Source organism: Brassica napus, unplaced genomic scaffold (assembly GCF_020379485.1).
Source record: "Brassica napus cultivar Da-Ae unplaced genomic scaffold, Da-Ae ScsIHWf_208;HRSCAF=366, whole genome shotgun sequence".
In the NCBI taxonomy this organism is placed as follows: Eukaryota; Viridiplantae; Streptophyta; class Magnoliopsida; order Brassicales; family Brassicaceae; genus Brassica; species Brassica napus.
In genome coordinates this window covers 59,585-71,839 of record NW_026015503.1, presented here as the reverse complement: position 1 = coordinate 71,839, position 12,255 = coordinate 59,585, and the positions used below count along the sequence as shown (strand labels likewise).

The 12,255-nt window shown below is 40.8% G+C and overlaps 1 protein-coding gene across 1 annotated transcript; it reads right to left on the bottom strand.

Annotated features, from left to right (window-relative positions):
* Positions 1–9,065: 9,065 nt before the first annotated feature.
* Positions 9,066–11,901, bottom strand: LOC125599997 (probable protein phosphatase 2C 12). Its single transcript, XM_048772994.1, has 10 exons — positions 11,712–11,901; positions 11,236–11,505; positions 10,992–11,163; positions 10,762–10,915; positions 10,612–10,675; positions 10,379–10,486; positions 10,145–10,270; positions 9,835–10,070; positions 9,541–9,734; positions 9,066–9,451 (listed from the first exon to the last, which is right to left on the bottom strand). Exons 2-10 carry the CDS (start codon positions 11,431–11,433, stop codon positions 9,426–9,428), a joined length of 1,278 nt encoding a protein of 425 aa, XP_048628951.1. The 5' UTR covers positions 11,434–11,505; positions 11,712–11,901; the 3' UTR covers positions 9,066–9,425.
* Between the last annotated feature and the right edge of the window lie 354 nt (positions 11,902–12,255).

Genomic DNA, 12,255 nt, shown 5'->3' with positions numbered 1-12,255 from the left:
TAAACACCTTCTGCGAGTTCCACCAATCCCGAGGACACTCCACGACCAATTGCAAAGTCTTGGGAGCAAGACTGGCCGCGAAGCTACTCGCTGGAGAGCTTTCGGTAAGTAACTAGCGTCAAGGATCTCATCCTCGATTCTGATCGGCCTCCAAAGACGGATAGAAATCCGCCCGCTGAAAAATCCCCTCAACGAAACCATCCTGGGGATAAACGCGGTAGGAGGCCGGATGACAAAGGGAACGATAACAATCGTCGCAGAGTCAATATGATCATCGGAGGATCACAATACTGCGGCGATACTGTGTCGGCCATCAAGGCTTACCAACGGAAGGCAGAGTCAAGTGCAAATTGGCCTACATGGTCTCCTCCTCGAGACGGCCAAAGTTGCTCGATCACCTTCACGGAGGAAGAAGCCGACGGTATCGACCAACCTCACTGCGACCCGCTCGTCATAGATCTCGTCATAAGAGATTTAGAAGTCGGAAGGGTACTCGTCGACACGGGAAGCACGGTCAATGTAATCTTCCGCGACACTCTCAAGCGGATGAGTATCGAACTCGGAGAAGTAATTCCGACGCCAAAACCGCTCACGGTTTTTTCAGGCGAAGTGTCGATGACTCTCGGATCAATCCAATTGCCAGTCATGGCCAAAGAGATCACAAAAATCATCGAATTCGCGGTAGTCGATCATCCCGCTATCTACAACGTAATAATGGGAACCCCATGGCTCAACGCCATGCAGGCAGTTCCATCAACCTACCACCTGGGTCTCAAGTTCCCAACGCCGAGCGGAGTCGCGGCCATCTGGGGATGCCAAAAACAGTCGCGACTATGCTTCCTCGCGGAGCATAAGTTAAGGCAAATCACGGCTTCTACAAACGGCAAACGCGCGAAGATAGATCGATCTTCAGCCAAAAGCGCCCCGGGAGAAGACAAAGTAGAATCGTCTATCAACGCAAACGCATCGGACGTCGAGGCTCGACATAAATCCGAAGCCCACGCAACAACTCAACCGGAACATCCGGAAAATAGCGTCGACCCAGCCACGATCGACACGGTCAAGGCAGACATCGCGACATCTACCGCCGAGTAAGAACACTCGCGGCATGAAACAGAACTACGAGATGGCTTGATCCTCGAAAGGGGTACGTAGGCAGCTCATCAAAAGACGAGTTCAGCTATCCCCCTCTCTAAAAGGGGGGGGGGGAGTGGGTGCGTATACTCGTATACTCCCACTTAGAAAAATCTTCATTATTGTAATCGAGTTTTTAGAAACTTCAAAAAACTTTTATTACAATATACGTTGTCCTTTCTTATCGAAAACGTTTACGCTTCAGTAAAACACAAAAGAAACTTTCAGGACACGCCTGAAAACGTTAAGACTCTTGTCTGCGGCCCCTTCCGGCCCAAAAATCGTAAAGATTATCATCTTTCAAACACACAAAAATACACGCATAATCCTCGAAATAGCTGCGAGACGTCGCAAAAGTTAAAATTCGAGGACAATGCTAACAAATTGTCCGAACGCGACCACCAAAAACCTTACACCCCGTTCGTCGATTGGCCCCGACGAACACACCAGCCGTCTTAAACAAACGCAATTCGATCACTCTTTTGATCTTTAAAAACGTCCAGCACAAGGACAAAAGCGCGCTACAACAAAAATCCGAAATTTTGGTTTAGCACTTCCAGTTGATTCTGAGAAGATGCTCGATTCGTACCATACAAGTCATATAAGCCGAGAACATATCGCGGACTTTAAATCGGTACGAGTCAGGAAGAAATCGCAACAGGAAAAACGATAGCCGGCTAGTCACCGCACAAACCTTAACCGAAAGTAAACCTAGGTCTTGCCCTAAACCCAACGCTCTGGTCTCAAACATCTTAAGGCATGATATCTAAAAGATACGAGATCCTAAACCATGTCTCTCCGTTCATATCTCAAGGTTTCGAAAATCGTAAAGATAAGTAAATTCTTACGAAAATCACGAACGAACCAACAGATTGAACGTCTAATCAGAACTAAATACGAGACGACAACTCGTATTTACTCCAACCCTACTCAGGAAAACTCGAAACAAAAACATTTATCATATAAATAAACCGCGTAAAGCGGCAAGGGATTCAAAGCCACCAACGGCCAGTCCCAGTAAATACAAATACGGCCATCTAGGCCTAAACGAAATCCAAATTCAAAGGGCCACACTCGGCCGAAAACAGATAAAAGGATAACTGATCCATCCCTCATAATCCAAAGTCAAAGTCCCCGGACAACGAAGCACCAAACGCATCCGCGGGACGATCCACTTCCTCGCCACCATCGGGAAAACCGGTCGGAACCTCCTCGGTATCAGGGGAAACCGGGATGGAATCCCAGAACCCTTGAATCCTCTCGTCAATCGGAGGGATAAGCGCCTCAGCATGGGCACGGTCACTCATCCCACTCTTCATCAAGCTCATTTCCTCTTCAAACACATAGTCGTCGGCTCGCATCCTCCAAAGACTTCCGACCGAACCGCGACACTCGCGAAAATCACCCACCGAGGTAAAGGCATTCTTGAGGTTCCCATACTCAACCTGGAACTGAGATGCACGAGTCTTCATCACCTCGACGATTTCTCTTTTGCCTTTCCTCTCCGCTTTACGAACAGCCCGCGCATGATCACGAATAAGCTGCGCCTCTCGCTCCAGCATCTCGCCTTGCACGCGAGCGAGATCCCGCTCCGCTTTTTCCGCCTTGAAGCGGTAGACCATGGCTTCTCTATGGCTCGCCTCAATGGCCGAGCCCAGCAAGTTCAGGCCCTGCAAAATCGATTGGCATGATATAAATATATACATAGGACGATCACCAAAAAATTCTCAAAAAAAAAACTAACCCCATTGATGATGCGAGATCCTTCCGCAACGACTCTCGGCCTCGCCGATTCTTTCGTAGGAGGAGGAGCATCGAAACCCGATGGCAGCCCAGCAAAGAAATCATCGAAATCCGGAATAGGGGCCTCGCTCGAACCGCTCCCGTCGCCGTAAACAAGGTTCGGATCCCATCCTGGAAGCATAGAGTCATCCATCGAAAACTCTGTGTCGCCAAGATCGACATCTTTTTCCTTCCAAGAGCTCGACTCCGGCGCAGCTGTCGGAGCTTCGACGGGATTCTGGTCGTCGGGTTCGGAGTCGCTTCCCGTGTCTGCATCCAAAGCAGGACCGGGTTGCACGAATCTCAGCGCCTTCCGAATCCTCTTCGGCGTAAAAGAAGTCCAGAAGAAGGGACCATTCCTGAGAAGATCCCTCACCGAAATGATGTCCTCGGGGAACGGAGCAAAAGGGTTGATGAAGGGACGATCATTCGGCAACCTCCGGAACAATGGAATGCAACTCTCTTCGACAGATGCAGCGTCTATACGGACAAAGAAAAAGAACTTCTTCCACGAGTTGAAGTTCGAAATAAACTTCTTAACCACTGACATAAATTTCCGAGGGACCAACCTATGCTTATCCGTACCCCTGACAAGTTGAAGCCTCAAAAGCGCTTCATAATGATCGACGGAAAGGGAAAGGCCGTGCTCGTAGCTTAGGATCAGGATCCCAATAAGGTGTTGAATGGCAAGGGGTGTCAATTGACTTATCGCAACTTCGAAACGGTCCAACACTCGGACGAGAATTTCGGGTATGGGGAACCAGAGGCGACAACGCACTACGGCGCCTCATAACAAGTAAAGTAACCCTCCGGGGGGTTGTTAGCACATTCCCCGCGGCAGGGAACCCGGAATTCCACAGCATCCGGGATGTGGTAAAACGATCGCATCGTCGCGAGAAACTAGTCAGTAGTCCTGCTTGCATCCTCTTCCTCGACTCCACGATGGACCAGGACCGGGAACGGCTTCTCCTTGGGAGGGGTCAACGAGCCATAATGAGCAACCCACCATGCCTCGTTCTCGGCAGGATGCACCGAGTGAGGCACGAACTCCATCTTCGGAACGACGAGCTCTTCATAAGGACTCGCGGACGAAGACCCTTTTTTCGCAATCTTTTTCTTGCTCGACATCTTTACACTTCTCTTGAGAGAATAGAGAAAAAGGGTGGAGAGAAAGATAGAAAGTTTTTTTTTGAAAGATCTTAGAGAAAAACAAGAAAGTGAAAAAATTATGGAACAAGTTACCTCTCTTCTTATAAGACATAAGGATTTACTATTCAAGCTCGGACTTTCGGATATTAATTCCATCCATCACGCCTAACTTGCCAAACATGCCTAACCGCACGCTAGGATCCTACGATGCATGATCCTAACGGGCTGGGGGGCTAACTGTTGGGGTCAAAAACGGTTACGGCGGAATTATCACCCGAAAATCCTCGGAGATCGTATTTCCGAAAAAGATAGTAAAAGAAGAGATGTAATTTTCGTAAAAATAACCTATACGAGGTTTTTACGAAGAAGTATCCTTTGGGATTCAAACCGAACAAACCAAGCTCGGTCGCTACGTATACGCGCCGTCCGGTCGCTACGTAGCAACCAAACCCGAGCCAAGCTCGGTCGCTACGTAGCGACCGAGCGATCGTCCCGCTCGGTCGCTACGTAGCGACCGATCTCGATCCAAAACTCGGTCGCTACGTAGCGACCGAGCGATCGTCCCGCTCGGTCGCTACGTAGCGACCGAGCTCAAGCCAACGCTCGGTCGCTACGTAGCGACCGAGCACTCGTCTCGCTTGGTCGCTACGTAGCGACCGGGCTCGAGCCAAAGTTCGGTCGCTGTGTAGCGATTGAACCTTTCCGAACATCGATACGACACCAGTCCTTGCATTCTCGTCAAACCTTCGAATGCTATCTCCCGAAGACCGTAGCAAGCTCAGTCCATGTTTCCCGCTATTCTAATTCATCGATCAAACTTCGCGGATTAGAAACCGCGGAAAACTAGTAGTAAACGTGTCGAGTCGGAAGACGGCCCAAAGGGACCTAAAACACGACTCGAGGCCCATCCTATGATTTTTCCTAACCAAAAGCCCGTGAACCACAGCATGGTTCACGCTTGGCCCACGAGGAAGGATAAATGTCAAGTTTCCGCGGATAAATACGGAAGTTTTGAAGATAATTGTGAAGATCGGGAAAATGGAATATCTCCATTTTTATGCTATGACGGCTTAAGGGCAGAAGAGTAAAAGCGTAAACCGACCTTGGAGCTAGTATATAAGGAGTCCTAGGCGAGGAGCAAGGGGAAGAACTTTTTCAGAGCAAACTTAGCACTTAGAGCAATTTAGGCAATTTTCCGTTTTTGTTATTTCGAGCTGCGACTCAATTAGGTTTAGCCGTCTTAGGGTTGCTAGAACTAGGAATCTCGCCGACAGCTCTCGAGCCCAGGCTTATACCTTGTTGTAACGCTCATACGCAGATTCGGAATAAGATCTACTTTGCTCTCTTTTCGATTTCTTATTTTTATCGTTGTTATTCTCGTGTTCTGATTGCTTGACGTGTGGTAATTAGCAGATATTCGGGTCCTCTGGGAAATTAGGGTTTTCCTAGTTTCCTTATTTAAACGGAAATCGACAGTGTGAATTTCGGTTCCACATCTACTCTTTTAGTTGTGAATTTTTTGTAAAATCAGTAATAATGTTTTCCAAGATGTATTAAATGTGCTAACAATATGTTTACACATTTACAAATCAATGAAATAATAGACTTCAGTAGCTTTTTTCTTATCTTTGGATCTCTCATATGCAATAACAAACTCCAATGGCCTTTTTTTCATCTTAATAAATAAGAATGTTGGTAGCTTCATATTGATACAATATTTTAAGAAGCATTTTAACCCTTCTTCCAACTCATAACAATAGTCATCATTATTGTCTATAACAATAATACTTAAGAGATGGAAACAAACAATAGTAACTAGTCAAAACATATCATATTTTTTATAAGTTTGCGTTGAAAAACTTAGTCAAATTTAGTAAAACTAAGGGAGAGAACATATTTTGTAAATATGAGTTTTACATATCTTGAAGTTACTTATCACTCTTCAAAATACAAGTTATTCAAAAACTAACGTAGAAGACTTAAAAACTAGCGGAGAAGACTTCCATGGAAGTCTTCTCGGATCAGTTAGAAACTTTAACTAACGTGAATGTTGGTAACCTCATAAATATCACCAATTAAGTTATAAATTTCATTCAGTAGCCCAAATATTCATTAATAAACATGAATTAACAAGAAAATATTAAAAAGTCTTTATAGTTTTAGAGAAAATGCAAGTTTATTAAACATTGACGCAGACAACATCCACAGAGGTCATCTAGTAGACTTCCAGAGAAGTTGTCCATTTAGGACGACGCGGACGACTTCAATCTAAGTATTCCAGATGACTAAAATAGAAGTCGTCTGGTCAACGCAGAAGTTATTTTTGCAATTGACTTTGAAATCTGTTATTTCGGACGACTGAAAAAAATAAGTCATCTACTATTGTTTGGTTAAAAAAACTCCAAAAAAGCTAGACGACTTACATTTCAGTCGTCATAGGTTAGTTTTGCATTTGACTGGATTATTTCAGAAGTTTGACTTTCCTGGACGACTTACATTTCAGCTGTCTAGTGAAAATTAAAATAATAATATTTTTTTAAAGTAGACGACTTACAGTTAAGTCGTCATAGGTTAGTTTTGCAATTGAAAAAAAAACTTCAAGATTTAATTATATACAGACGACTTATAATTCAGTCGTCCACGAGACGACTTACATGTAAGTCGTCCAGGATTTACGAGGTTTGACCAAAATCTCGGAAAAAAATCCCAGACGACTTACAAGTAAGTCGACTTACAAGTAAGTCGTCTCTGTATAATTAAATCTTGAAGTTTTTTTTCAATTGAAAACTAACCTATGACTACTTAATTATAAGTCGTTTACTTTTAAAAAAAATATTATTATTTTAATTTTCGTCAGACGACTGAAATGTAAGTCGTCTGGGGAAGTCAAACTTCTGAAATTATCCAGTCAAATGCAAAACTAACATATGACGATTGAAATGTAAGTAGTCTAGGTTCTTTGGAGATTTTTTTGAAACCAAACAAAAACAGATGACTTAACTTTCAGTCGTCTCAGGTTACAGATTTCAAAGTCAATTGCAAAAATAACCTCTGCGTTGACCAGACGACTCGTCTACAGCCAGACGACTTCCCAAATAAGTCATCTGACTAACAGATCTGGGAAAAAACTCGATGTCATACCTTAAATTGGTGAGATAAGTTTCTTAGCATACATAAGGCTTCTCCAAGCACACAAAATCACAAACGAAAGTGACCCACCCAGAATCATTAGCTTCTATGACTCTATGAACCATAAAAATTTTAGAATCAAAATCTTGGGTTTTTTTAGCTCATTGTGGAGAGAAAGTGAGAGATATGTTGTGTTTAGTTCACAAGAATGGAAAAAAAGAAGGGTAAATCGATTTTGGGAGCATTAAGAGGTTCATATTGGTTGTTCATGGTGGTTGTGGTATTGATGACAATGGCAATCTTGTAATTACTTGAAGATGATGAGGGTGAGAGAGTAAAAATGTCAGTTTCGAAAAGAAAAAAAATTGATGGCATTTTCGTAAATTATATGAATTTGTGGGGTGAAAGGGCAAAACCAATTTTCAAAAAAAGAAGGGAGGTTAGTTTTGTGTTTGACTTTAAGTTGTAAGTCAATTCTGCAAAAAACTCTATTTTATTATTAGAAATCCATACAATTTAAATAATGTTACATTTATATGTATTTATGTATAAAATGGTTTTCATAATTTGGAATTTTGTAAAAAAATGGGTCTAAAGTTAATTTGGTTAATTTTTTTTTCTGTAACAAAAGTTAATTGGATTTATAATTTTATTTTCTGAATGGGTTGTATCAGTTAAATTATCTTTTTTAAATTAAACGCCTAAAGTCCAATTAATAATATTTATTTTGTTGATAACAAAGTGAGATTAAATAGGGATAACATATAATATATAAGGAAGACAAAAAAAATAAAAAAAAAAGGGTCCAACAACATTTTATAAGTAGATTTTTAAAGACTGCTTCTGTTTTAATAGTATTGATTTAATTTTTTTCTTTTTAAATTATCCACTGCAACTTTCAACAATTGTAAATACCAGAGGCCTTTTTTTTTAATTTTCAGAAATCTAAAGTGTAATTTAGTAGTGGAAACTGTTTTTTTTTTAAACGCAAATAATCGCTACTATCCTTAAATACTCCGTTGGTTTGTGGATGATAAGTGAGAAAACAATTATATGATTTTCAATATGCGTGTTTTTCCAATTTTTGGTAGATAGCCAATTTTGTGTGGCAATGGTCATTTATTTGGTATGCGAAGTTGGTGATAACAACATTTGTTTGTGTTTTGCATAGGGAATAAGAGTTAGTAATATCACTGTTAAAATGCTATGTTAAATTTAATGTTTTTTTTGTTTCGCTAATGTGAACTCTTTATGAAGATTAAACTCCCAAATTGTAAATATGATTTACAGTTGTTATAGAAATAAGTATCGAAAAAATGTTACTAAAATGTTTTAAAGGTACCCATATATGTCACATATTTTTTAGCTGAAACTAATTATTGTTGAATGTTTTACAAATTTTCTGTAGAATTTGCTATTAATTTGTTAAAAAAATTTGACAGTCATTGTTATGACAAAATGGTGGCAAAATTGTTGCAAAGTTTTACAAAAAAATGAACTTTGAGGAAATTGTGTCATTATCAAATTTTCTTATACTGTTAGAAGTGGTAGTACATTCAGTAAAAGTTAATAAATTAGTTGTAATTAACATGTCCTTATTTTTCAAATTAAGATTAAGAACAACATTTTTTTCTGAAGATTTTAAAGTACAAACAAATGCTTTATCATCATTCATTCATATATAAGCGGTGCCGGACTCATAGACATGTGAATTATATGCAGCACAATTGTATTGCGATTTCTAGGAGCATACAGACAGTAGAAAATGATTTACTATCTTGACACTAGCTCCCTTCTCTCTTGAGAGTTTTGAAATTTAGTTAAAAGTTATGAGCAATTTTATGAGCGTAGGAAAAAAATAATAATTAAAGTTACATGAAAAATTATGCTTCTGCCCATAAATTGTTTGTTCATTGGTTTTGTACATGAAATAATGCACACAGGCTCGCATATTTTCTTTACCTACCGTCTCTCAGCAGTTAGTTCTACTCATTTTGAAACACCAAAGGATCATCACAAATGAAAAAAATAGAAAGAAAATGAAAGAACTTCCGAGTTACCTTAGTAATATCGGCTATGGATGCTGTGAAGGGAGAGCCATATCAAAGAAAAAAATATATAAATAAACATGCTTTGGAGTTCGCCAGAGACCGGTGAAGATCCTTGAACCGCTCCATATTACTCACAACACTGTTTTTGTTAGTTGCTTGATCAAATAAATTGCTGGCTGGCTAGTCGCTCTCACTACTATGTCTATCTGCTAGGCATTCCCAGAATGGTTACTAATATTAGCTTCTGCAATAAATCAACACACTCAAAACTCTCAAGTATGAGTAAGTAAGTAACCTCGTTTCCCTTCCATTGCGTCTTTCTTCTCTTGGCAACTTGCACAAAGGAATGGACCATCCCATGGACGAAGCTTTCTGCAATTAGCCGTTCCAGCATGGATCGAGACACCTTCTCCTGGTTTCACTTCTACTTGACACACAGCACACATGAACAACTTGAACATATTGCAAAGCGGGTACTTTGTATCTAATCTGTAACAAACAAATAGCAAGAAGGATCAAGTTTAATCAAAACAAAAGCTTATCAAAAAAATAAAAATAAAAAGTATATATTGCATATCAAGTATCGCACCTCTCTGAAAGCATAGCTGATCCCTCTTCAAACAGTTCTTCAACTAAATCAGGTTCTGCATACTCTTTCTCTATATTAGAAGAAGAGTCCGAACCTTTTCTTTTGAACATTGACTTTAACATTCCTTTCCCTTGCTTTTTCGGCGGCGGCACGGATGCAGCTAGTTTTTCTGATGGCAATATATCAACCACTATACATGTTGTATCATCGCGAATACCTTTTTTCCCCACAGCTTCCTGTGTGAAGCAATGAAAAAAAAAACATCAAGAAAAAAGTATATCGAAAAATATAAGCAACTCTGATACTATACTTTAACAATATGCTCGGCGGAATGTTCAGGTGGCAAACCCCGGCAACAATCAAGAGCCTCTTCTGCACTAATTGCATCCCACACACCATCACTTGAGATGATAAGTCGACCACCAGCTGAAGATAACTACATGACCACAGCAAATACATACATCTTTCAGAATAAACTCAAATACATGTAGAATTTCAGCTAGCGCCGTAACCACAACATACGAGAGTTAAAGCGTGTTTGAACCTTGACTTGCTTCACATAAGGAACTGGAACAATGTATTCGCCAACATCCAGATCTCCAATGGATCTCGAGAGACAGAGACCACCAGGCCAACATCTCAGAGGACCAATCTAAAACAAGTTTGATTTAGTTATTAGAATCTTTGATTTTGAAAGCTAGCACAAACAAGTTTCCATATGAGTTTCATTCTACAAAGCTAGCATTACTTTAAAGTGGATTTTAGCTAAAGAAGTACCTCAGTACCACCACCAGTATTTAGCCGACCAACTTCACCACCACTTGCTGTAACACGATCTCGCCTGTCATAAAAGCAAAAGATATCGATGATGCCACTATTTACAGACAATTAAAGCAATGGTTCAACAGAAGGAATTAGCGGACTTACTCTTCTTCGTTTATTTCAAGCCGATGATCAGCAGATAAATAATAGACACCACCCTCAGCAGGCTCAAGTATGCAACGAGAGTCACCTACAGATGCAACACTCACCACCCATCCTTCTACTATGACAAAGGTTACAGTCGTTCCAGACTTCCTTGCTGAGATGCCAGAGAACAAAACAGCATCAAAGAATAACCCAAATATTTCGATTACAGAATAAGAGAGAGCTTATACCTCTTTCCTGGAAATCTTTATCAGTTTTCACAAATCCTGCTACCATAGCCCTAGGAAGTGCGGCAACCCACTCATCTCTGTTGAGATCAGGGGGTATTGCAGCTAATACATTGTTCAGAAGGTTTTCCTTGGTGTAGATAGCTGCTGCAGGGCCATTGTGTCCATCAAAAAGCTGCAATGTACAATTAGAGGTATCAAATACCAATCCAAATGTGTTGCATTCCTGAGAAGAGCAAAGACAAACCCCAAAAACTGAGAAGGTAGAAACGCCATCCCCCATGACCCTTTGACAGTCTGTTTTGACAAACGTAAAGTCCTCCCCTTTCTTGCTCTGATTAAACTGGCCGTGCACAAGTTCAGGGCTGTCTATCTTTTCATTTGCTGATTCACGCTTGAGCAAAACTGAAAGTGGAACTGTATGATGGTCTCCTTTTGTTGACATTGTTTCCCTAAGCTTGAGAACAATACTCAAAAACTTCCTCTACCAAATCTCTCAATCATATACAAACAAAACCTGATACAAATACAAATACAATTCAACTGTCAGAAGGAGAAACAAGACGATTGACCGATGAGAGCATCAAATGAGATCTTCAAATGAATTCAAAACACACACAGAATCATAATGTCCTCAAAACAAATGATGTGAGGCATATTACGAATCACATCGCGCAAAGAAATTACGCAAATGGGTGGGGAGAGAAATAGAGGAAGCATTACGATTTGGATTTTCTTTTCTTAAGATCAGGCGGAGAGAGACGGGGATGAAGCGGCTTCTTCTACCTCTAATCGTAAATGACGGATCACGGCGCTCGCCATTGGCACAGCCGTAAGAGAGAGACTACAGAAAACGCGCAAACGAAGGTCTCTCCTTCTTCTCTGTCTGTTTCCTTCCCTCTCTTTATTTAATCTGTTTAAAAAATTAATTAAAACTCCCTCGAGCTGTCGTTTTGGTTCCCACGTGGTCGACCTGGCTTAACCCATAAGTCTCGGATTTGGAACGCTAAAATTCAACGCATACTAGGTAGACATTTTCCACATATAGGCCCTGTTCGTTTGTACATCTGAAAGATGCATTTAGATGGTCCATCTCGACGGAAAAATAGCATTTTTACGGTTTTGACAAAAAATATTTTTGCGGTTTTTAAGTAAATATGTGTTTTTCGCGAAAAAGTGCAATTTTATGGTTTTGGCAGAAAAATACGTTTTATGGATTTGGCGGAATAATACGTTTTTTGCGGTTTGGACGGAAAAAATATGTTTT